This window comes from Hirundo rustica, chromosome 1 (genome assembly GCF_015227805.2).
Source record: "Hirundo rustica isolate bHirRus1 chromosome 1, bHirRus1.pri.v3, whole genome shotgun sequence".
NCBI classification, from domain to species: domain Eukaryota; kingdom Metazoa; phylum Chordata; class Aves; order Passeriformes; family Hirundinidae; genus Hirundo; species Hirundo rustica.
In genome coordinates this window covers 19087645-19112024 of record NC_053450.1, presented here as the reverse complement: position 1 = coordinate 19112024, position 24380 = coordinate 19087645, and the positions used below count along the sequence as shown (strand labels likewise).

Here is a 24380-nt window from a genome sequence, read left to right as displayed (position 1 = left end):
GCGCGAGCAGCGGCGCTGCCGGCAGCAGCTCGCTGGAAAATTCTCACAACTTTGTCTCTTTGCGCGGTGACCAAAAGAAATTTTTAATTACAGCTTACTGTTTTCAAATATTGCCGTATTAATCCCCTCCCCGTAAAAAAAAAAAAGAAAAAAAAAAGAAAAAAAAAAGTGTTACGCAAGTCTTTTTAAAACTGTGACTCTTCTAACTTTATAGGTTAGCTCAGTATTATCATGCCAAGGACATCACCTGACCAAGTTACTTAACTTGTTTGTAATTCTTCACTGTGAGGGTAGTGAGGCATTGGTACATGTTGCCCAGAGACATTGTGGATGTCCCATCCCTGGAAACACTCAAGGCCAGGCTGGATGGGACTCTGAGCATTCTGGTCTATGGCAGGGGGATTGGAACTAAATGATCTTTAAGATCCCTTCCAACCCAAGCCATTCTATGAGCAAATAATTCATATGATGAGTTTGAACTACAGAGGTTTGAAAGGTGGTGTTCATCACTATGTTTTAGTGCTCAACAAAAATTTTTCTTTAGAAAATTAAAGAAGAACTTTCATATACACACGTTTTTTCACTGTTCCCTCTGTTTCACCCCATTTGGTTTCTGTCCCAGTACTGTGGATAGAAACGGAGGTATGAGGTCCTGGTTCAGCCAGAATATTCACAAGTACATATATTTATATACGTGTAAAATTACTTTAGTTTACAAGCGTAATTATTTTGATTGGAATGTATCTTAACAACAAAGTCCATAGGTCACATTCAAACCATTGATTTCTTTTTGCAGTTCTGGGGAGTGGGGTGATGAAGGCAACACTAGTGGAAACACAGGGTCTGACAAAGGTGCTATGAGGTAGGCAAAGTTTATCAGTGAGGGAGATGAGACTGCTTTTGTGAGCACGGGTGACAGGACTGTCCTTTAATTTCAATGCAATTAGCAGGAGGAACCTTCCTCTTTTACTTTTAGATTCCCAACTTCCTCCCCATGATGACATGTTTTTCATACACATAAAAAGCCTCACTTCAGCTAAATAGATCATTCTGGTCTGAATCTGGAAAGTCAATGAGAAATCAAGTTGTATTTAAAACATTTGTGCATTTTGTACAGTTGCTTCTGAAGAGGTAAGCCGATCGTCAGTCTCTGGTCAGAGCCTTGCATTCAGACCAGCAGGTAGCTGAGAGTGCAGATTGCAGAAATATTTGGTCAAGTGCATTGCACTAAATCATAGTGCGATTCTCTGTTAAATTCAATTTTTCATGCAGACACATCTCGAGGGGCTGCTGTTCCCTGCATGGTATCAGTTCTGTTTTCTCCCCCTCATACTTGAATACTTTAGACATTTAACAAAGTGATTCTTCCTTTGGGATGTATCAGCTTTAGAGCATCTGTATTTGTTAATTTTGAACTTTGCCTAAACACTACCACCTTTCTCGGGACTAAGGCTGTCAGTAGTTGGAAAATAAAAGCATGTAAATTCACTTAATTTTCAGACATTCTCTCAACAAGATAGGCAAAATGCTCTTAAGAGTGACCTGTAGAAGTCCAGGGAGCCTGCAGAATGCCTCAGACCCTGGCAGACTCCCCCTAGGGAGCCAGTATGCTTTAACTGGCTTCCCATTGAAGCATCTGTAAGAACTGAATACATAAGAAAGAAAGGTAATGAAAACTGACAAGTTGAAAAGAAATTGAGAGTTTAATCTGTAAAGTTGTGCTTGAGGGGGCTTCCATCATGATATTCCTATGGAGTAGCAAAAAGAGAAAAAAATTAGGAAACTGCAGAGTATGATGAATTTGCATAATTTTTTCTTGCAGCAGGCGGTATTTAATAATTTCTTTTCTGCCACTTTACTGCACCTCCTTGCCTCTCAGAAAGAGAAAATGAAGTATACAAAACCTGGCAATCATAATGAATGTACGAAAGGGTCACAGATTATTTATAAGCATGCAAGTTATGTAGTTGTTGGAGATTCTCTCCCTTCTGCTCCTGCTTGGTGATGAAGAATGGTATTTTAATAGGCAGATGGTAAAGACAATTACAGTTTGGGGCTCAGCTGGGAGTTACATCAGTTTATTGCAAATTATTAGTTGATAAATGCTTTTGTTTACAAGCAAAGTCTTAAGCAGCTTTGTAATCAGTTTATCAGCTGCGAACTGAATTTTGACAGCTTGCCTTTGGGTATACAGTCACTTTTTTCCTGGCCATTTAGAAATCATGCTGACCAAGCAGACACAATGGTAGCTCCTATGCCCCTGTATGATGCTCAGTAAACTGGCATTTTTTATTAAGCCTGTTTTGGAAGAAGTCATCAAGTGCAGAATCCTCCTCAATTGTTAATCTGTGTTACAGCCAGAATTTTAACAATTTGCTCATTCTTTTTAAGTTCTGTTTAAGTTCTACACTAACACCTGGGATTTAACTCCTTTTGAGGAAATCTGAGTTATAGGTATGGAGGGTTGTGTGGGGGTGGTGGTGGGCTTTTTTAATGAGGTATTTTTAAATAGGGAGGACTGGGTTAGATGCTTATTATAGCTTCTATGGTGTTTACGTTTTAAAACATACTAAACATGCAAATCTACTTTTATTTAGTTGCTTGTTTAGTAAGGGAGACACTGATTTGTCACAGAGTCTTGTTTCCACTGCAGCCAATGTAAAACATTCTAATCGCTTAAGTGGGGACAAGACTTTCTGGAATCAGGAAGTGCGACTTTTCTTCCATGATTGTTACAGCTGAGGTGAACTGGTTCCTGAATTTCAACCCGTGAGCTGAACGTTAACACGAGTAAAGGTCCGAGATAACTCACGATAATAGCAGCTGTTTTCTCTGGGTTACAGTGCATGTAACTAAATGCTCCAGCTTCTGTTCATTACAAAAGCTGACTTCTGTTTCTCACAAAGCCCTAAGCCTTTTCTGGAGCATGGCCCCTGTATTGAATTAGCAGGCAGGTCTCATAACCAATGTTTCTTACTTTGATTTTACCATTCTAAAACTTCCGTATTTCTCCTTATATTTATTGTGTTGCCTTCCTTTACAAATACAACCTATCACTACAGCTCCTTCTATATAATCCCTCCTTCCGCTCAGGTGCCTTTGCCATTCACTCTACATTTGCCCAGGGGCAAGAAATGAGCCCTACAGTAGCAGGTGCAAGACAGTAGAAAATCCATTGATAAGATGCAGTGTACTCTGCTTTTCCTGAAAGAAAGAGGTGCCATTAAAGCATATCTATTGTCTCATTTAATCACCTCCTTTTTTCATACACTCCAGCCTCACAAAATAACTCTGAAAAGACAATCCACAGGCATGATTGTGTTTGTAAGGCTACAAAAAGGTCACCTTACAGCTGTGCTGATATGGAAGCAGGGATTGTAGGAATGTGTGTATCCAAAGCCCTGCTTCAGAGGAGCTGATTTCAGTGGTGCATTTTCTCTTTCTGTGAAACCTGGTGCATCCACAAAAGCTGGGGGAAGCAGTGGGCGTCACCTTGGAATGTCTCCTGGGAAGCTCTGTGGAGAGTGCTCATTCAGTGGTCCTGTGAAAAGTAAAAAGGGAGGTGAGTGTGCTCTGACAGTAAGTTCTAGCTCCTTTGCAGTGGTGGTAGGAATGCAATGTGAGCAATGTCAGCAAGGGCTTATCGGGTTTTTTAAGCTGTTTATCATTTTCTTTCTGAAGGCTTAGTAAATTCTAAAATAACACTCAAGTGAGATCTAATTCAAACGTAAAAAAGATGTAGCACTCACTTCAAAACAGAAGAATTTACAAAGAAAAGAGGAGGGGGGAAAAAAGGAAGAAAACGCTAAACTTGGGAAAGAACTCCTTCAACTTTCTTGTTTGAGTTTATGCTGAATTAAGGAAATAGAACAGGTTTAGCATTTGTGGCAGGCTTTAATTTCAACCTCTGAGCAGCAGACTTAACTTCTTGTGATGTGGGAGGATATTACAGTTTTCAGCTTCATTTTGTAAGTATTGCCATTTGTGCCAAACATTTAATAGTTTTACGCTGTGGACTGTCGTCCACCAGGAGCTGATATCACCTAAGACTTTTTAGAGCCATCTAATAGAAAGATATGTATTCATTCTGATTAGCCCAGGATTTGAACAAGGGTCCCAGAAGAGATATATAAGCCTCTTAAATGCATAGAACTTCTAAGGATATGGGTTTAACTGTCTCCCCCTGTGGTAAATAAGCTGTGACAGCTCTATCGGGGGGAAAATGGCAAATAAAATTACCACATTATTTTCCTGTGAATATTTTTGGAGCACTAATCTATTTTGCCTCTTTACCTATTAGAACTCTGTTGAGCGTTACATGCAGACATTTAATTGGAGGAAACACATAAAAATCCTCAAACTAACAAAATGCAGGCATACAGCAGTGTTAAAAACAAGAGGCCAGAATCTGTTTCTTGCACTCCTTACTCTTCAGAAACACTGTTCTTTATTTGGGGTTCAGCTGAGGAAGGTTTTTGCAGTGTGAATTTGAGAACCTAAGATGGTGATGTTAGCAATAGTTGTACTGCAGCAAGGGAGAGACTGACCCCTGACACACCAAGATGCCACGTTTAGGAGTTCTCTCCCCTAGGACTGGCGAGTTCCTTTCATATTTTTCTTTTCCTCTTTATCAGCTATATAATGCCTGCCAGTTTTAACCATGAAATCATCTATTCAGATGAATACACTGTCAGCTGTCAGCATATGACTAAGCTGAAGTCAGACCCAAAGCTCAGGTTGACTCACATGAAGGAGCAAGAGCTGTATTCCTAAGGAGTATTTTCTTCCCTGTTTCTGGTCAGAGATCTTATATCTCTAAATACAGGGGTTTAATTTGACTAGAGCCATTAAGCTGAATATTTTTCTGTTGTATTGCTTCTGGAAAATATCACTGCTGTTTCTTCATTTTGCCTTTTGTTCAGTGAGCTAAAAATTAAGGCTCCATATTCTATGCTGAACACAAAGGTAATAATAAAAGTGGCAATAGAACTGGTTTGTCTGTTATATTGGTCTAATTTTATATAATACATTTTCCATTTTTTTGCAGGCTTGTAATATGCAGTGGGTAGTTAAAATTTAAGGTCAAATATCTTTTGGCAATTTCCTTTGATCAGTAAACAAGGAAAAATTATAGAAGAGGCTAGGAAATCATCTCATTAATGTAGCAGTAAAGCTGGTTTTGGTGAGAGTTTGAGTAGTCCGAATTTACAGCGGTGATTTTTGAGCTACTTCACAGAGAAACAGCTGGAACCCCAACATTAAAATGCATTAATAGCAAAAATGGTGTGCAAAGTACATATTTTGTGTACAAATGTGAAAAATGCTAAGAATTATTTAGCAACTGGAAAGACTGTTCACAAAATGCCTTTGATTTATTACTGTATATACCACAGATCCATATCACATATTCCTACATTATTTTATTCAAAAACTTGTATGAACCATGAGTTGGCATGTTGTAGAATACTGAAAAGGCATTAATCAACCCAAATAAACAAGTACATAGATCTATCTAACAACTATGAAGTAGTTAATAAATTTTTAGCAATTTTATTACAGAAAAGAGGTCTAAAAGAGTAGTGCTTAATTATCTGGACTCCTCTGTGCTGGGCTGTCTTTTGATTGTATTAATGAAGCAGCTGGCCCATTGTTTCTCTTTAATTCCTCTATTGTTTTAAGAATATGTCACAGCTCTTTATTCTTTTATCAGGTGCTGTGCAGGAGGATTCACACAATAACTCATATTCCTACTGTATTTGCCAATGCACAAAGAAACCTCCAAAGCATTTTTCAAAGAAGGGGCACACATAATTTATAAGTTCTGTTCCTTGTACCACTCTACTGTCAAAAATTTCAACAGTATTGGATTTGAATGAATTATATTTTTTTTATTAAACAATGTTTCCACATATAGATATATGTACTTTGTTCATGTCAAAAATTAGAGATCTGCCCAGTAACTTGTGCTGTACTGAAATGGCATTCAATATGCTGAGTCGTCACAACCCCATGGGTGAGAAGCAGAAGGAACCCAAATATGAAGATCCAATCCTATTGTGATGTGCAAATTTTCCCTAAATGCTTAACCTGTGGAACAAAGGAGGGAAGAAAATAAATTAACTCCAACCTGCATTACCATTACTAAAAAGCACAATTTTTTGCAAGTTGGAATGTTTTATTGGGAGAGGAAGGTTTAATTCAGTTGATGGTGCCTGGAAGTTGCTAAGAGCAACAGTCTGTTGTTTAAATAAATTCTGATAGTCTTTTGACCCTTCTTGCAAAAAGACGTGTGTACAGGAAATGGGCTATTATGTTGTTGCAGCAACGCAATCAAATCCAGTAAGCTCAAATTTTACTACACAAAAGTAATACTTCGGAATTAACTGGCACTGAAAGCTGCTTTTGAAATTGCCATTGATTGCCTAAACTTCTTTGAAAGTTGTGTGGAATTTCTGGGTCAAAATACCAAGACTTAGTTAGTTTGGCAAGGAAAATCAGCTGATACTAAAGACAGGGAAACTGGAATTTTCTTTTGAATATATGTTTATATGTCATTGTGCTTCTCAATCTCTGAAACACCCCTACTCAGTGGAAATACTGGTTTGAGCTACTTGCTTCCTTAAGGCACTCTTCCTAAAAGCAACAATATGAATCAAGAGTTTATGGTTAGTGGTTTCATCCATTTGAAGCTCTTTTTGCCAGTGGAGTTAGGTGAGTCTGACCTTACATATAATGTCTTTTCAGACTGTGATCAACAGATTCCAAATTATCATTCCTTAAGGCCTGCAAAACATAAGTGGGGGGAAAAGAAAACACAAAAAGCAGCAGCCTACCTTCACAAGGCTCACTGCAGGATTCTGTGTTTTCCCTGGAAGTGGTATAGGGTTCTGTGGTTCTGGTGTAGGGTTCTAGGGTTCTCAGGATCAAAATGAGTGAATGGCCATTTAGTTAAAATTTCAGAGCAAATTCCTTATTTCAAATAGGTTAGTAGAAGTCTCTTTGTTTAAAAAAAATGATTCAAATGTAGAAGGAAAAAAAAAGGAAAGGCTGTTAAAAAAATAAAGGGTTTTTTTCTATTTTAGGCGTCTGTTCTACATAAAATAAAGTTTTGAATTAGCGTGCATATCTGTCATCATATTACTCCTTATTCTGAATACAGAAGATAGTATATTACTGCATCTAAATATGATTTAATTGGTTCAATTTGCTATATATTTTTATACTAAGTGTGATTCCATATCTTGATGAGTCCAGATGCAGTTACGCTTCTAGTTTACAGCATCCAATTGCTTGCATTTTATTATTTTTACAAAGCAAATGTCTATCAATCATAGAGATAAATTAGAAAAAATTGTGCAAACATGACACATTGCTAAGATTTTTTTCAGCATGCTATGTAATTATTAACCTGATTTTTTGCCATTGAGGGAAGCCGTGAATTACAGATAGCATGGATGAAGTTAAATGCTTTTATATTAGATACATTTTCCTATACAGTTTTCTATAGGTATGTCCATACAATAAAATTGAAGCATTGTCAGCCCTGTAGCCTAGCAACAGATAATACTGTTAGGTTACTGAATTGCTCCTGGTTGACAAGTAGGGAGTATTTTTGTGTTTATCATGTTTGCTAATGATGGGATCCTTTCCAAAAGGCTTGTCTTAATCTTAATTAGAGTTTATCAGCAGAGGTCTGCTTGACATTGTGCAGACACTGATTTCATAAATAATAAAAAGTGCAAGTGAAAAATTTGGCAGGAGAAGAAGATATTTAAGACCACTGATTCTTGTAAGCGCACCATGAATTTCCAAAATGTAATCAAGTTTGAACTGTGACTCTATTCTTTATTATCGAAACTTGCAGTACACTCCACTGCAGTTTTGACAGCAATTATGAGTATGATTTATAAGCTTCCTGTTAGGAACCAGATCTGTTTGCACAAGAATCTTGATCATAAACATTACAAAGAACAGTAAGTCCACAGTTTTTCAGGAACATCAGGACCTTACTCTTTCATTTTCATAGAAAGTTTTTGGTTGTTTTTTTTGTTGTTGTTGTTATTTAAGGGTGTTGGTGGTTTTTTCAAGCAGCAGATATAATTGCAGTGAAAGATGCAGGCAAAGAAGAGAACCCTGAAATAACCTTCTCATTTGGTGGATATTCTGAAGGTATCAAGGTAACTGCTTCAGTGCCTGATATGTTTTGGTAAAGAATTCATGCCAATGCAACTGGAGTGTAATTTTTTGCTCTAGTTTGCACAATATGATATTCTTTAGCTTTCCTGTCTTTTGATGATTAAACAAATGAGCACTTTTAATTCCTTGAATTCTGAACAAGAAAACGAGTTCAAATAAATATACAGTGTTTACAGACATTTTTATTTTTTTCTTCTGCTTGACATGTGTGTTATATATCCATAATTCTGTTTGATTTAACCATAGATATAAAACAATACATTACATGCTCAAGAAGCTTATTTTCAATTTCACAGTCATAATTACCCTTTTCGAGAAAATAGGTTTCCAATGTTACAAAGCCTTCTGCTGATCTAAAACCTTCCTTTCTGCACTGCACAAGAGTAAGACTTTTACTACTGCTTTACCACATAAAACCATAAGATCCCTTTCAGTGTAAGTGCTCGTGATGGTGACAAAATATAGTCAGAGGACGCAAGGAACTTCCCTGCATCCATGCATCCTCTGCAGGAGGCATACTGGCTTTTCCTTGCTGTTGTCTCTGATGGGCAGTGTGATTTGTCCAAAGATAACAACAGCAGGTGGGAATTGCCCTAAGATAAGAACAGCCGTTGGGAATTGCAGGAGGAACTGCCTGGACTGCTCCCATAATGAATGTGTTCCAGCGATGCGGGAGCTGTGATGGTTCGATTGACTTTAGTGCACATCGGCCTGAAACAGGGTGTAAAATGCTGCTGGAGACTGGGCCATCTGAGCAGACTGGCAGCTCCCATATGGGTTCCTGGCCTCCTTCCCCCACCCCCAGCAGGAACGCCTGCAGGGTATGTCCACCCCAAAGACAGGGAGCACTCAGTTTAGAATAGGTGAGTAAAAGCGCTGAGATCTGGCCACATATGGAGACAAAATCCTATAGTAGCAAAAGGGGGCTTTTTGCTTCAAATTCTATAAAGCCAAAGACTGTAAACCTGTATGTTTCTAGCTGAACTTGTTTCATCCTGTTTCATTCTTTTAGACTTGCCTGTATTATGTAGTGTATTGACAATATTTAGATACTGTGTGAGCAGTAAACATAATTGTTGTCATCCACATCATCAGTGTCATACTTCTTGTGCCTGACTAAGAATCTTCTCTCTGCTATGTCAGAATGGGTGACCAATGTAATTATTATGGACAAGAAGAGGCCCAAAATCACCAGTCCACCATTGCTTACTGACCAAATTATATGACTACGACTATTTCAGAGGCACTGTCCGTCACTCCTCCCTGTTCAAACATCTGTTCATCCTTTCTGGTGCCTGTGTCATCTTAGGACTGAGAAACCTGGCCTGGTAAAGCTTTGTAGAACAATTTCACTCCTATAAGCTATTTCTGACAAGAGGAACAGTTGGCTAAAAAAAAAAATCTAGCCGGCTTAATCAGAACTTCATCTCGTATAAATAATAGTCCTTCATGTTTCTTTATGAAATCTTCATGCCTTTGCAAATATTTCAGACAAACATCTTCCTATATCCTCCTAATCACCACTGGTACTTGGCTATGGCTTCCGTATTATCCCTTTGAAAACCTGTTGTTAGCACTGCTCTATGCTTAATGAAAAGCTGTTGTGCTCCTGAGACATTGCTGTATATATGTCAGTTGTGTCTTAGCCTGTAGAAATGTTCGTGGGAAGAAATTTTTGCCTGATTTTTAGCTGCCACCTGTAAGGAAACCCTTATCCCTGCCAGAGGTGTCTAGACAGCATAGTAATTCATATGATAGTCACGATTGGAACTTCCTATTAAATTTGGAAGCTTCTGTCAGGTTCTCTGCACTTGACAGTACTTTTTCTGTCACTCTTGACTGACTTGTGCTCTTTGCTTGACTGTGCGGTGGAAGGCTCAAGAAGACTTCTCTTCTTGAAGAAGTCTTCCTGCTGTGCATGAAGGTCAGCATGTTTGCATTCACTGCATTAAGGGGAAGGAGTTCGTTTGGGTCTTTCAAAGCACAGCTCTTACCTTACTCTGTGCAGGCGAGCACAGAAGGGGACAAGTGGGGACTGCACCATGTCCTGTCCCGATGAGTGGCTGCTGCTACAAAAGTGCGGACCTGCGTTTCCAGTATCTGGAAGACCGCTTCTTCTGGGAGTTCATCTGGGGATTTAACTTAACACAATATCATGTTCTGATGTAAACGTGGACGTGTATGTCACGATCACTTAATTTTTTTGCTATAGACTGGGATGAGAGAAAACAAAATAACAATGTCCTTCTTGGATCTGAATCCTGGTGAGCTGAGTGTTTGTATTCATACGCAGGAACCGGTTTAACCTCCTTAGCTCAGATTTTCTTTATTAAGCCAAACTAAAAACCATTGCACTTCCAAAGCTGTCACACATCCCACCAGGCTGTGCCTGCCGTAGGTGTGACAGTTTGCAGGAGCTGGGTGGAGCAGGCAGCCGGGGTCACTGTTCCCTTCAGCTGTCCGAATTTAATCTGCTGCTGGACATGAGTCAATGCCCTGAGGAGCTCCAACACCAGGAGCCTGACTCAGCCTTTTAGCTGATCCAGACTGATTGCAGCTGGAGACCCAGTAATCACTTTCCCGCCCCCCCTCCCCTGCCCCAAGGGTACACACAGCATGTCAAGATGTTTCCCGGGATAGGGAAAGTCTTGGTTCATTATTCCACAGTGACGCATTTTTATTAAGAGATCCACTGAATAATAAAATCTAGAAAGAGCACCTATTCTGTATTAAAATATACTAAAACATGCCAGTTGATTGTTAGACCTTCTGTATATAAATAAGATGGAAGTGCATGTTAATAATGGAAATTAACTGTGTGATGTTTGAGGCAAAAGTACCCAGTTTCAGGTTCTCAAATTACAGTATGTGTTCCATGTATTTTCATCTATAAGACTTGTTAAGTACACTTTAAAAATTTAGCCTGTTTCTTTCTGGAGGAGTTTTTTTCCTAGTTTAGCTTTGAAGGCTTCTATATATTTACTAGTTATATCAGGCAATATGTCAGATTGTGCTCTTCAATTTTTTTAATTCCTGCTCAGGTGTTAGGATTCTGCATTTGTAGAAGTTTTTGGTACTATCTTCACTTTTCATTGTCTTATTTTCTAGAGGAAATTACTCAGATTTGCACCATTTAATGTTGTAATCTCAGCGACTAGTAAACTTTGGTATGCTTTGCTCCTCTCATAGTAAATAGTTCATAAACTTTTTAGCACCTTCAACTGCTGTATTACCGACGGTGAATACAAAGACTTTTCTTCTTTGAAACTTCTACACTCTTGGAGGTGTGGAAGCTCGAGTATTTTGCCACTGAAATACACTGTCACTGATGCTGTTTTGTTTGCTCATCTTTGAAAGCTAATAGACTGCTTTAATTAATTGTCCAAGATTTCTCTAAAACAATGTCCTAATTCTTCCATTTAGCTGTGGCATATCATACACTGTTGTTATCTCCTCTACCAGATTTTTGCAACAAGTTGTTTTAAAACTATAATCTCGTTGAAGGGAAAAAAATGAAGTGCAGTTGAAAAGGCAGTTATGCCGAAAGATAAACACAGCAATATTACTTATCAAAACGAGTACAGTTTTTGCTTGCCTAATGAATGCAACATATAGCTTTCTCTATATATACAAAACCTGAGGAAAAAAAAAAAAAAAAGCTTTATAACATATAAAGTATGCAACATTATTTCAGGCATAACTGTATTGGATATGTATCTAGGCCTGAGAGTGTAGATAACACAATATAAGTGCTTTGCCTGTCTAAACATGTTAAATAAATGAGCATTCACTATCGCATTCAAATACATTAGTAGATGTACTCGCATAGTTAATTTTCTTTTTAATGCACTACACGTGACATTTGCAGCACAGAGCTATAGTGTATCTTACTGTTTGATGAAAGTTCTTCCACTTCCCCCCTTCCCCCCTTTTAAACAAACCTTTATTTGAATAAGCCTTTATGAAACAGATCTTTGGCATATCTTCTTTTCAGGAAGTTCAGTCAGTGTAAGCAGAGATAAAGCAGTCATGTTACGAAGAATATTACATAAGGGAAGATTTTTTTAGAGAAAGAGGGTGACAAACATAAGGGAGGGGAAGAACGCCCTTAAGAGGAAATCTGATTTCTTTCTTGCAGCTGTTTGGTTTTATTGAGCTGTGATTTTCTATTCAAAATGAATCAAATTTGGCATAAAGAAAAAATTTAGAGGAACTTTGAAAATAATGAGAGAAGTGCTGCATTAAGTTATTTTCACCTATATATTTTAATTTTCATAGTGCTGGCTTTTTAGGAGACAGAATGAAAAATTAAAATGATTATTCATGCTGCAAATAGTTAGGAAAAATATCCTCAAATTGTTTTTCCTATACATGTAAATTCCTATGTTGGTAGAAGGAAGACAGTAAAAGCAAAAACTGTATACATCTTTGCCTTATATAAACCATCAAAATTGAAAAAAACCCCAAACAAACAAAAACCCAGAAAAATGTGTGAAGAGATCACTGATGTTTTAAGTTCTGGAATTCGATATTGTCAATTGAATCTTTCTGCTTATGTTTCCTGCAGGAGGGCAGCTTTGGTGTACCACGACCAAGGCCATCTCAGAGGGTGAAGAGCTGGTTGCCTTTGTTGTGGATTTTGACTCAAGGCTGCAAGCTGCCAGTCAGATGACTCTCACAGAAGGCATGTACCCCGCCCGCCTGCTGGACTCCATACAGCTGCTGCCGCAGCAAGCTGCAATGGCATCTATTTTGCCTACAGCTATTGTGAACAGTAAGTGAGGAATTCTATTCTCTGGCAGATTTTTAAAACGGGTACATGAGAAGACCTAATGTAGCAATGGTAAATTCATGACCACAGAAACCACATCACAGCTCAAAGCCTGCTTTTGTTCCCCCATCATCTCAGAGATAAAAAGAGCAGGAAGAGGAGTCTGGGGACAGCCTCACCAGAGTACCTGACCTGCCCTCGTGTGGAGGTTCTGTGATCTGTTCCCAGAGGCAATAGGCTTAGAAACTATTAAAAAAGTAAATGAGATAGGTTGGCCAGCTCTCCAAGTCCAGCCTCGGCTGCTCAAGTAAGCTTGTTACTTACCGCTGCAGTTTCTGGTAATAATTCCCTTTACCCAGTAAAGGAAAAGAAACACATCCTTTCAGCGACTGTTTTAAAATGCAGCAGAAATCATGCCTTTACAGCAGCCCTGATTTATTGTAGCATCTGCACTTAATGTGGTTTATCAAAAATGCTTTTACATCTTCTAGTCATCAGTGGGCTCTATCATGAACAAAATGCAGCGTGCATTCAAGTGCTGACCTTACAGAGGAGGGACATGAATGTTCCTGAAGAGAGACAATTCAGCTTGAATTAAATTTTACTTTTGCTTATTACTATTAAATTAGTCTCTATTACTTCTGTTTAGCTTTATACAGCCCTAGTTCCTCATCCTCCTTTCTAGGTACTTTTCAAATATATTGGCCATTCTCATGATTCTCACCAGTCATCACTTAGACTTAGATTGCACATTCTTAGCTCTCTGCACTTTGCAATTCTGTTCATTTATACCCCATGCTGGAGCACTTCCTCACACTTCCTGTGGTTTCTAAGTATTATAATTAGTTAAAATAAACTACTGAACACGATATTTCAGGTGCACGTGCACATGCAAGCACATGATCTGCCACTCAGTCTCACACCTAATAACACTGAGTCTTGAACAGTCACATCTTCAAGCTCTTCACACAGGACAAGTTAAAATAACACTGGTAACATATTTCATTCCACGTTTTCCTGTCAGTTCCTTTTTGTTTTTAATTGCTTATTTTACAGTAAACTATTTTGATACCTACATATTTATTGTTAGCCTGTTTTAAAAGATAAACCTTCAAAGGTCTGTATCATCCAAGTCGTCTCTTCCAAGAGTGAGTTGGTGCAGCCTCATGCCCTTTAGCTAAGCACTTTTATTTCTACCCCACCAGTGGGGCATACCTGCTCACAGAACCAGCAATTAGGATTGCACAGGACCTTTCCAAGATAAGGTGACAGAAGCACCTAAAACACCACTGCTAGGGGAGGCCTTTGTTTATAGTCAACAGCTGAAAGGGAACTCGTATAGCGGGTTACCTTGCCTTAAAGGGCACAGCTTGTTTCAGCTGAGCTCATATTCTAGCATAAATCCATGAGGCCAACTCTGGGCTTTGGCAAAGGAGTCAGATTTCTACAACATCACATTTCTGGAAATACCTTTTCTGTCAGCACTGACTTTTGCAACGCCCTGGAAAGCCACACTGAGCAGGAGGAGTCTTCAAGTTTATGGTGCATCAGCTCTTGCTGTACAGGTTTTGCAGCAACTCAAAGTAACTTCTGTGTTCTTGACTCCAGGAAGATGCTAAAATAGCAAGTATTGCTGCTCAGAACTTTCCATATCGGTCCTGACTCTGCCTTTGATCATAAGGGTCTATTTTCACATTTCATTGTTGAATGGGTAAAATTCAGTTTCTTCATTAAAGTCTTGAACTAGAAGTCAAGCAAGAAACTGAATGAACCTCTAGATTTGTAACGAGCCATCTCTTAAGCATTCTTTTTGTAGATCTCTGAAAAAAAAAATCATTTTTTAGGTTGTTTAGGAGATTTTTTTATGTTTCCTAACATTTGCTAGTTGGAAAAATAAAATTAGAATATCACCTTTGACTCATTCAGCTTGAGGCTGAATGTTTCGTTATATGAAGGTATCCACTGAAATAAATTGTAATATTTTGGCTTGTAAGTAATTAAAACATTAGCTTCAAGTAGCCTTTATCTGTTTTGCATCGCTTTAGAGTAGTAATAGTTTCAGATCCCATCTATGTATATTGTTCTCCCTGAAATTTGATCCTCTCACCGTTCAAAACTCCTCAAATGCATTTCCTCTGCATGGCATTCTGCAGCTACAGACTGTCTGCATTCACCGTGCCTAACTGCAGCTACAGACTGTCCAAGCCATCTAACCCATAGGAAATAAAGATGGCTGGAAGTTAAATTCATTAAGATAATCAGAAAGTTCAATTCTGTGATGGAATGTAGTCAAATGAATTCAAATAGGACATGTAGTCCATATCATAATTTTCTATTACTACTTTTAGACTTCCTTTTCTTTGAAAACTTCAACAGTTCAACTTTTTTAGACCATTTGAGGCCAAAACCAAATGTTGAAATGTCACCTTTAAAGTGAGGTGGACATTTCAAATGATGCAAGCTGTATCAGTAATGTTTTAATAGTAGTGTATGTTGGAATACTAACTGCTCCATTAAATGTTTGTGTCTGAAATCCATGCAACAATTATTCAGTGGCAAAGGGAAAAATAAAAATTGGTAGTGGTATAAATATTTTTTGCAAATTCATGAGCAGAAAAATAGACAAGCATTAGCATAGCAATTAGAGAAGCAAACTAAGCAATGTAAATTTTGGCTGCATTTGTAAATATTTAGCAAATAAAAGACCCATCCATGTCAATGGGTTGGAGTCCTCAAGTTTGTACAGCCAAAGGAATTGAAACAGAGCAGTTGTCCTATACACATCAATATTTGAAATTAAACATAAATTGTCATGAATGATAATGAATTACATCATCAGCTACACATCCCATGTTTTCAAAGCAGCCAGCCATTCTTCAAAACTAAGTTAATTACAGTCTCTAGCAGCTCTTTGCATTTTGAAGTCAGGAGGAGTTTTGATGTTGATCAAGATGTGTTTTGATGTTGACTGCAATTACCTGACCCTGAGGTCAGCTGTCACAGTCTGGGGCCACTCATAATTTTATCCTCTCTTAGTCTCAAAAACACTCCAGAGTGTCCAGAACCAGATGCAGAGCATGCTCCTATGCCTCTGATAATTCCTGAAATCTCTGCATGAATGGGAATAGTGTTCGCTGACTTAAACCAAAGGTATAGAAGGCCTGTTCTCATGATTTAGAAATATAAACAAGTTCCAGTGCTCAAGCATGGATCCTGTCACAGTTTGATTTACCAGTGTAGATGTGCCCAAAAAGAGCAGGGATTTCTTCTTGTTCTTACTGATAGGATGGAAGGCTCACCTTTCAGAAAAATCAAATAGATCTTTTGTCTTTCTGAGATGTGTACATGACAGGTACTGTGTAGGTGTCCTTTCACAGGGTATTAACACACAAATATCTGTCCACTTGGTTTAAATATACCATGTGCATTGTTACTCTTCACATTAATAAAGTATGTAGCATCTAATACATGATCAAAATCCTGACTTCTGCTGAAAACACTCAATGCAATCACTGCCTGGTCTCTCCTCAGAGGGTTGCTGACACTTTGGGATAGGAGACAATGAAAATTGCCTTATTTTCAATAAATATCCTCTATACATAAGGAAAAGTGGAAACCAACAATTTACTGAAAACGAGAGGACAAAAAATACAGAAGAAATTTCAATATCTATAATTAATAAGAATAGGAACCAAGGAAATAGACATGCTGCTTAGTATAATATGACATTCAATATGATAGAATCTTAAGGAAAAGTAGTCTAGTCCTGCCTCCTGGATATCAGAGCAAAAGGATTTTACAGTAATAAATGCATAAGCACACTGAAAATACACATCCTTCAGAATCATCTGCAGTTAGCACTCAAAAATTCCAAGGCCCAGAGCTGGAAAGTCTTGTGCACACATAAAAAAACCTGAAAGATGTCACCTAATGAGTAGTAATATATTGGAAATTCAGCATAGTTCCTGAATTAGTATTGCATGTTCCCAACAAACATTTAATTTAATTTAATGTTTAAAAATAATTATATGCCAAAAGCTTCTAGCAGTTTTTCTTTATGCAACTTTTTTCTAAAAATATCTTTTTGAGAGAAACAACTGTCTTCCATGTTAGTCCCTCATCTGCAAGTGACGTTTCAAGAAACCCATTTCTCCGCTTTCAACGTTTTGTTAAATAAGTATTTTTTTAATGTGGAAGGGAGGGGAATTGATCTAGCTGTGTTAATTGGTTGGCACTAAGTGAACTGTGGCTAACCTGCATCTGCTTATACTTGCTTGTAGAGGACATATTCCCTTGCAAATCCTGTGGCATTTGGTACCGAAGCGAGCGGAACCTGCAGGCCCATCTGATGTATTACTGCAGTGGGAGGCAAAGAGAGGGGCCGCAGCTGTCAGAGGAGAGTGAGGACACTGCTCAGCAGATATCCAGCGTCTGCCCCTTCCCACAGTGCACCAAAAGCTTTTCAAACGCAAGAGCTCTGGAAATGCACCTAAATTCTCACAGTGGTAAGTATCATGTATTTTTGTGTATCATCTTCTAGATTTAGCTTTTTGAAGAATTATTCACTATAGACATTCAGTAGATCAATGTCTCTCCAAATATATGCAAGCACTGGATGTAGATAATACCAAAATGTCAACAGTTTCAGACCTGCGTTCTACACGAGTACCTCTCCCAGGTAACCAGTGTCATTTGTCTTATCTACTAACCCTCATTTGAATGTTGTCTCTCTCTTAATGTGTGTACACACACATCCAGGCAGCATTTCTATACTGGTGAAGGTATGATCAGGAATCCAGACACAATCAATTACTGCAGGATTCCAGCTACCAAACATACACACAAACAGAGAACATGTCCTTCTGAAGTAATATCTTAGTGCTCTAGAGGAGGCTTCTTAGGGAGAAGGCTTTAAGGATCATGGTCCAGAACTCTGTGCTTTTACCAGGATACTTGTTTCATAAAAAACTTCTTGTTTGATAGAATTACTCTTTTCCCTTCTTAAAAATGTAAAATGGGGATAATATTTTAGAATCACGAAAACAAAGAATCATAAGTTTGTCTGGGTTGGAAAAGACCTTTGAGATCATCAAGTCCACCACTAAGTCATGTCCATAAGCCCCACATCAGCATGGTGTAGGTGCCCAGTTTTGAACTGTATTAAGGCTGGAAGCACAAGTTAAAAGTTTGCAGTACATTTTGCACTAGAGTTTTCAGTAGCAGAGAACACCTACAAATAAGAAAGGCTGCAGTGTAAGTGTGTGGTATATTTGCTGTCTGGTGTACAGAGCTGCTTCTGCAAAGAAGCAAGGGCTCTACTGGTGTTCCTGATCCTCCTGTAGTATGAATGGAGTCTAAAGACATTAATGGGTGTTTTAGTCACAGGAAGCCTTATTTGGCTGCAGTGTAAAAACTCTTGGGGCACGTGTAGTCTACTCTGTGGATTTGGTGAAGTGAAAAATGTTCCTCTGATACTTGGGTAGCAATTGCAAATCTAAAAGGCAACATAATGCCTTGGAGGAGTTTGGTACCTCCCAGAAAAGGACTAGAAGAGTGCTAAGTGAAAACTTCTTTATGTAGACAGCATGGAAAACCCTTAGCCATTCATTTAGAGGGCAGATCTTTTTGTGCTTCAAGATCTTCTCAGGCTATTGCCATTTTCTGTTTGTTGCCTAGCATATATTTCACTGTGTAGTAAACCAGCAGAACCACAGGCTACAACAGCTTCAATAAGATCAGGTGAATGCAGCCCAGTGTGTTTTACAGCCTGGCAATTATAGCCAGATACTCTGGGAAGATTACAGATTAATTTCTCCCCATGCAGGGGAAAACTGAAATATTATCCATTGTGTAAAAGATTTGCTTAAACTATATGAATTTATTGACATACCATTGGCTTAGGTGTTGAGAGTTTTGAGCCATGGGCTGTGAGTGACCGTGTCTGTGTGTAACCTAGAGATCTGTGTTCCTTGAAAGACATAGATCTGAGATTGTGGGGAATTTCCAGTAAGAATCTTTAGTTATTTCTTAGAAGAGAGGCTAAACCTCAGGCCTTTACCTTTCTTTTTAGTCAAACCAGTCTATTCAATCATTGTTGCTCTCTTTCCTATCCTGTCAGTCTACTTTTCTATACAGATTATCACAAGTTATAACACCTTCTGCAGTAGGAATGAAACATTCCTTTTCCAAATGTCTTGTAATGTTTGGAAGCCCTGTGTTTGCTTCAACTGCTGTTACTGTTCCCACTGGAGGCTCTAGCTGACCTACACCACTGGAATGCAGAGCCCTGACTGAAATGCAAAGTTCCATAGAGACTGCTGTCACTGTACCACAGGATGGGGAAGCATGTGAAGCACATGTCAGTGGAGAAGCTAAACCCTCATGTGGCCTCCTGGGGAAAGAGTGCCTCATGGCAAACAAGTGCTGACTAAAGTGCTGTGTAGCTCCTCGGTTCCCTCCTGGCCTCTGAGGCCAAGATAAAGTCAAATTTCAAATCTCACTCACGACTTGGAGAGTCATTGATACTAGGGAAGAAGGGAAGACCTCCAGGTACAACAGTGTGACTACTCACAGAGTGAGCTACAGTATCCTTACAGTTTTTTATTGTCCCACTACCACACACCTACTTCACCAGACTGAGGTATGGTATATGTGCACGTGTGTAGACAGCACAAATACTCACTTTAAAATCTGAATATCATCCCTATAAATATTTTTTTCAGGTTTTATTGTCTAAAAGGTAACTAGAATCCTTCTTGTTGCAGTAGAGAAATTTGGTCTTACTCTTTAAAGCATTTTCAATTTCAAAATGCCACGAAACATGGAGTTTTTTGTTTAATTGGTGATTTTAAGATGTTTTTGAATGTCCTGTTCTTGACAAAGTGGTAGTGATTTCATGAGGAAAAGGTGTCATATTATAGCAGTAGTTGCCTACGGCCATTATATGTGAAGGATAAAATGTCAGTAAAGCCATGTCTTACTGCTCCTCCTCCCTTCACAGGGAACACAGCTCATCATTCCTTTCTGCTGAGGACAGATGTGTAACCTTGTAACCATACCAGATCTGTAATCTGTAATCCCACACTACAGCCAACCCATGCAAGCAAAGAGCTGAGCATCAGTAATACTCAAAATGCTACTGCTTTGTCTGTGGCTTTCAGACACACTGAGGGCTGTACCTCAAGCTATATTATAACCTTGAACCTCTTGACCTTGGTGTGTTTTCTGTGCATTCAAAATTTCCAGTGATAACGTATGGGGAACATTATGTGTCCCTTTAGTTGTAACTGTAAACTCTGAGACCTTTTCATTTAGAATAGGTCCAGTCTATTTTTATCATTTCTCTTGTTCTTTCTCTCCCTGCAGCTCTGATGAATGCATGCAAATGCTCTCCAAAGCAGAGCAAAAGTCTGGGAATAACCTAGCAGTTAGAGGAAAAAACAATTCAAGTATTTTCAGGGTGACTAATACCATCTCATTAGAAGATAATTGGTCATTCTCACTGTATTTGTACCTTCTGTGCAGCTGATTTCCCAGTATTCTTCATGAGAGACAAAATGGTCACTTCATTTTGTATTTTGCTTGTCTTTTCTGTAGGAGTGAAAATGGAAGAATTTCTCCCACCCGGTGCTAGTCTGAAATGCACAGTTTGTACTTACACTGCAGACTCAGTGATTAACTTTCATCAGCACCTGTTCTCGCATCTTACTCAAGCTGCCTTTAGATGCAATCACTGCCATTTTGGCTTCCAAACTCAGAGGGAGCTACTGCAGCACCAAGAGTTACATGTCTCTGGCAACAAAATTCAGAGAGAAAGTGACATTGAACACTCTCCAAGTGGAAATGAAGAAGGTTTACAGCCAGCAGCGGACCTGTTGAGCAGAAATGATGTTCCCCAGAGCCAAAAGACCATGCAAACTAAAGATGCAAGTTCTGATACAGAGCTTGATAAATGTGAAAAAAAGGCTCCACTATTCCTTCCAAACCAGAGGCCAGAAACCCAGCCTGCTGCAAATAAGCAGAGTTTTTCATATACCAAAATAAAATCTGAACCGTCCAGTCCAAGACTTGCTTCATCACCAGTTCAGCCTAATATTGGTCCTTCTTTCCCAATGGGACCTTTTCTTTCCCAGTTTGCTTTTCCCCAAGATATCACTGTGGTTCCTCAGGCTTCAGAGATATTAGCCAAAATGTCGGAACTGGTCCATCGAAGGCTGAGGCATGGAAGTAGCAATTATCCACCTGTAATTTACAGTCCTTTGATGCCTAAAGGGGCTACATGTTTTGAATGCAACATAACATTCAATAATTTGGACAACTATCTGGTGCACAAAAAGCATTACTGCAGCAGCCGATGGCAGCAGATGGCAAAGTCACCAGATTTTTCCAGTGTTCCAGAAAAAATGCCTGAAGCTGTAAGTCCCAGTAATGGTCAAAGCTCTATAAATATCCTGAATCCAGCTCCTCACACATCAGATCCAGAAAATCAACTTCTGCAGACATCTTGCTTAAACTCTTCCAATGTTTTAGATTTGATTGGGCCAAACAATAAAAGTCATGAAAAAGACTTCACTGCGCAGCCTAAGAAGTTGTCATCTGCAAGCAATGGTGATGAGAAGATAAATGGAAAACCTTCTGATGTGAAGAATCCCAATGCTCCTTTAGTAGAGGGGGAGAGTGACCCTAACAAGACCACATGTGAAGCTTGTAATATTACTTTCAGCAGACATGAGACCTACATGGTCCACAAGCAGTATTACTGTGCCACTCGCCACGATCCCCCGCTGAAGAGGTCCGCTTCCAACAAAGTGCCTGCCATGCAGAGAACAATGCGTACTCGGAAGCGAAGGAAGATGTATGAGATGTGCTTACCAGAGCAAGAGCAGAGGCCACCACTAGTTCAACAGCGATTTCTAGAAGTTGCTAATCTTGGCAATCCTTGTACATCTACTCAAGAGTCAACAGAGGGCCTTGGAGAATGTTACCACCCACGATGTGATATCTTTCCAGGAATCGTCTCGAAGCATCTGGAAACATCACTGTCTATTAACAAGTGTGTTCCAGTTTCAAAGTGTGATACTGCCCACTCCACCGTGTCTTGCTTAGAGATGGATGTGCCAATAGATCTCAGTAAAAAATGCTTACCCCCATCAGAGAGGACGTCCACTTCTCCCAAAAGGCTGCTGGACTACCATGAGTGCACCGTATGCAAGATCAGTTTTAACAAGGTAGAGAATTACCTGGCTCACAAGCAGAATTTTTGTCCTGTCACTGCTCATCAGCGTAGTGACCTGGGACAACTTGACAGTAAGGTGTTTCAAAACCCAGAAAGTGAAAGAAACAGCCCAGATGTCAGTTATGAGAGAAGCATAATCAAATGTGAGAAAAACGGAAACTCAAAACAGTCCTCTCCCAATGGAAACTTATTTTCTACACACTTAGCAACACTTCAAGGACTGAAAGTCTTTAGTGAAGCAGCCCAGCTTATTGCTACAAAAGAAGAAAACAAACATTTGTTTCTTCCACAATGCCTTTACCCTGGAGCAATAAAGAAAGCTAAAGGAGCAGATCAGCTTTCTCCATATTATGGAATAAAGCCAAGTGATTACATTTCTGGTTCTCTCGTCATTCATAATACTGATTTAGATCAAAGCACAAATACAGAAAGTGAATCTCCTAAAGGCCAGGCACCTTCGAATGGATGTGCTGTGCAGAAGAAAGAATCTCTTCCACTACTGCCGAAAAACCGAGGCATGGTAATAGTTAATGGGGGACTAAAACAGGAGGAAAGACCTGCTGCTAACTCACAGCAAGAGAACATTTCCCAGAATCCTCCACATGAAGACGGGCACAAGTCTCCTTCTTGGATCTCTGAGAATCCCTTAGCTACAAATGAAAACGTCTCTCCAGCAATTCCTACAGCAGAGGAACAGTTGTCTAGTATAGCTAAAGGTGTGAATGGCTCTAGCCAGGCTCCAACCAGTGGAAAGTATTGCCGACTGTGTGACATCCAGTTCAACAATCTCTCAAACTTTATAACTCATAAGAAGTTTTATTGCTCTTCACATGCAGCAGAACATGTCAAATGAAACAATCGGTCACCTTTGGTACATGTGTTTAGCATATTGTTCCATACAGTTAAAGGAGAGCTGTTTGAATTACATCTGGACAATCAGGAGATTTCACTATTGCTGAGTTGAAGACTTAAAGGTGTAATTTCATTACAGTCCATTAGTAAAGTGTATTATTGGTGCCATTTTCAAAAATATTAATTTATTTTACCAGCAGTATTCATAGCTGTAGTTATGTTATTTTTTATTTAAAAACTTTATATTAAAGTCATTTGTAATGTTATTGTATAGTTATTGTGTAGCACATATGGTTTGCACTGTATAGTAGATTTTAAAGAAAATAGTCGCAAACAATACAGAAAAGCATTTTAGAAATAGCTTCAAAAGCACTTGTGTATCCTGATTTTTTTTCTTATATGCTGTTGCAGATATATGTATATGCTAAAATATAACTTGCAAAGAAGTTTCAACTATGCTGTAAAGTTCGCCTTAAAATTTCAATTTTTTTGAACAATTGGGCTCAGTTTGCACTTTATATTTTAGCACATACAGGACTTTAGTCATTAGGCTTTGCATTTGTATGTAGCAGTATGTTTCTGTCCACTTTCTTAATCTGAAACGTACGTTAAATGAAGATGGCATTTTCTTTCTTGTATAGTACTTGTATTTTCTTTTGCTGATGCATCTCTGTCTCAATTTTTAAACCTTTGCTGTTAAATGCAATACTTTATAAAGAATGAACAAAATTACTGGAAGCAGTATTGTAAGAAATGAAGTCATATCAATCAGTTTTATCTTTTGAAAGGCACAGTCTAAAACAAAACCCTAAACTCAATGCTGCAATTATGAATCTAATTCATATATAAGATATATTTAAATATAAGAGTAGCAATACTGCAACTGGTGATCACAAAGATAATGTTCTACTTCTGATAGAAATAATTTCTCAACAAATGTTGTTACTATGCATGTATATGGATGGAATAAAATTCCAGATAATTGGAGAAGTTTGGCAGTAATTTCTTTAATTTTTTTTTTTAATTTTGTTTTTCAAGGTAGATTTAGAGTTCACAAACTATGAAGAGGCTCTTAGGAACAAGCTAACATTGCCTTCTCTTCAGTGGAATCAAAGTGTTCAGAGAGACAATGACTACAAAGCATGCCTCCATTTCCAGGGAGTCCCCACTGACGGGTCACTAGTGCAACTGGGTCTAAGACTGCCTAGTGAACTAAAACTTAAAATGTGAGGGTCTGAAACCAGGAAGGCTGTTCTCTTTACTGGTGCCAAGGAACACATAGTTCCCTGTATCTCCATACGTCAAAATCAGTGGAACGATCTCCCT

At 38.7% G+C, this 24380-nt stretch overlaps 1 protein-coding gene across 2 annotated transcripts in view; it reads left to right on the top strand.

The window, feature by feature from the left end:
* The window catches only part of ZFPM2 (zinc finger protein, FOG family member 2), a 307159-nt gene extending 283115 nt beyond the window's left edge, over window positions 1-24044 (top strand). For both annotated transcript variants that reach the window (XM_040068921.2, XM_058421801.1), the window contains 3 exons: window positions 12764-12970; window positions 17248-17472; window positions 20564-24044. In XM_040068921.2, coding sequence (XP_039924855.1) covers window positions 12764-12970; window positions 17248-17472; window positions 20564-23055 — 2924 coding nt within the window. In that variant the 3' untranslated portion in view covers window positions 23056-24044. The remainder of the gene's footprint in view (window positions 1-12763; window positions 12971-17247; window positions 17473-20563) is intronic.
* The last annotated feature ends 336 nt before the right edge of the window (window positions 24045-24380 follow it).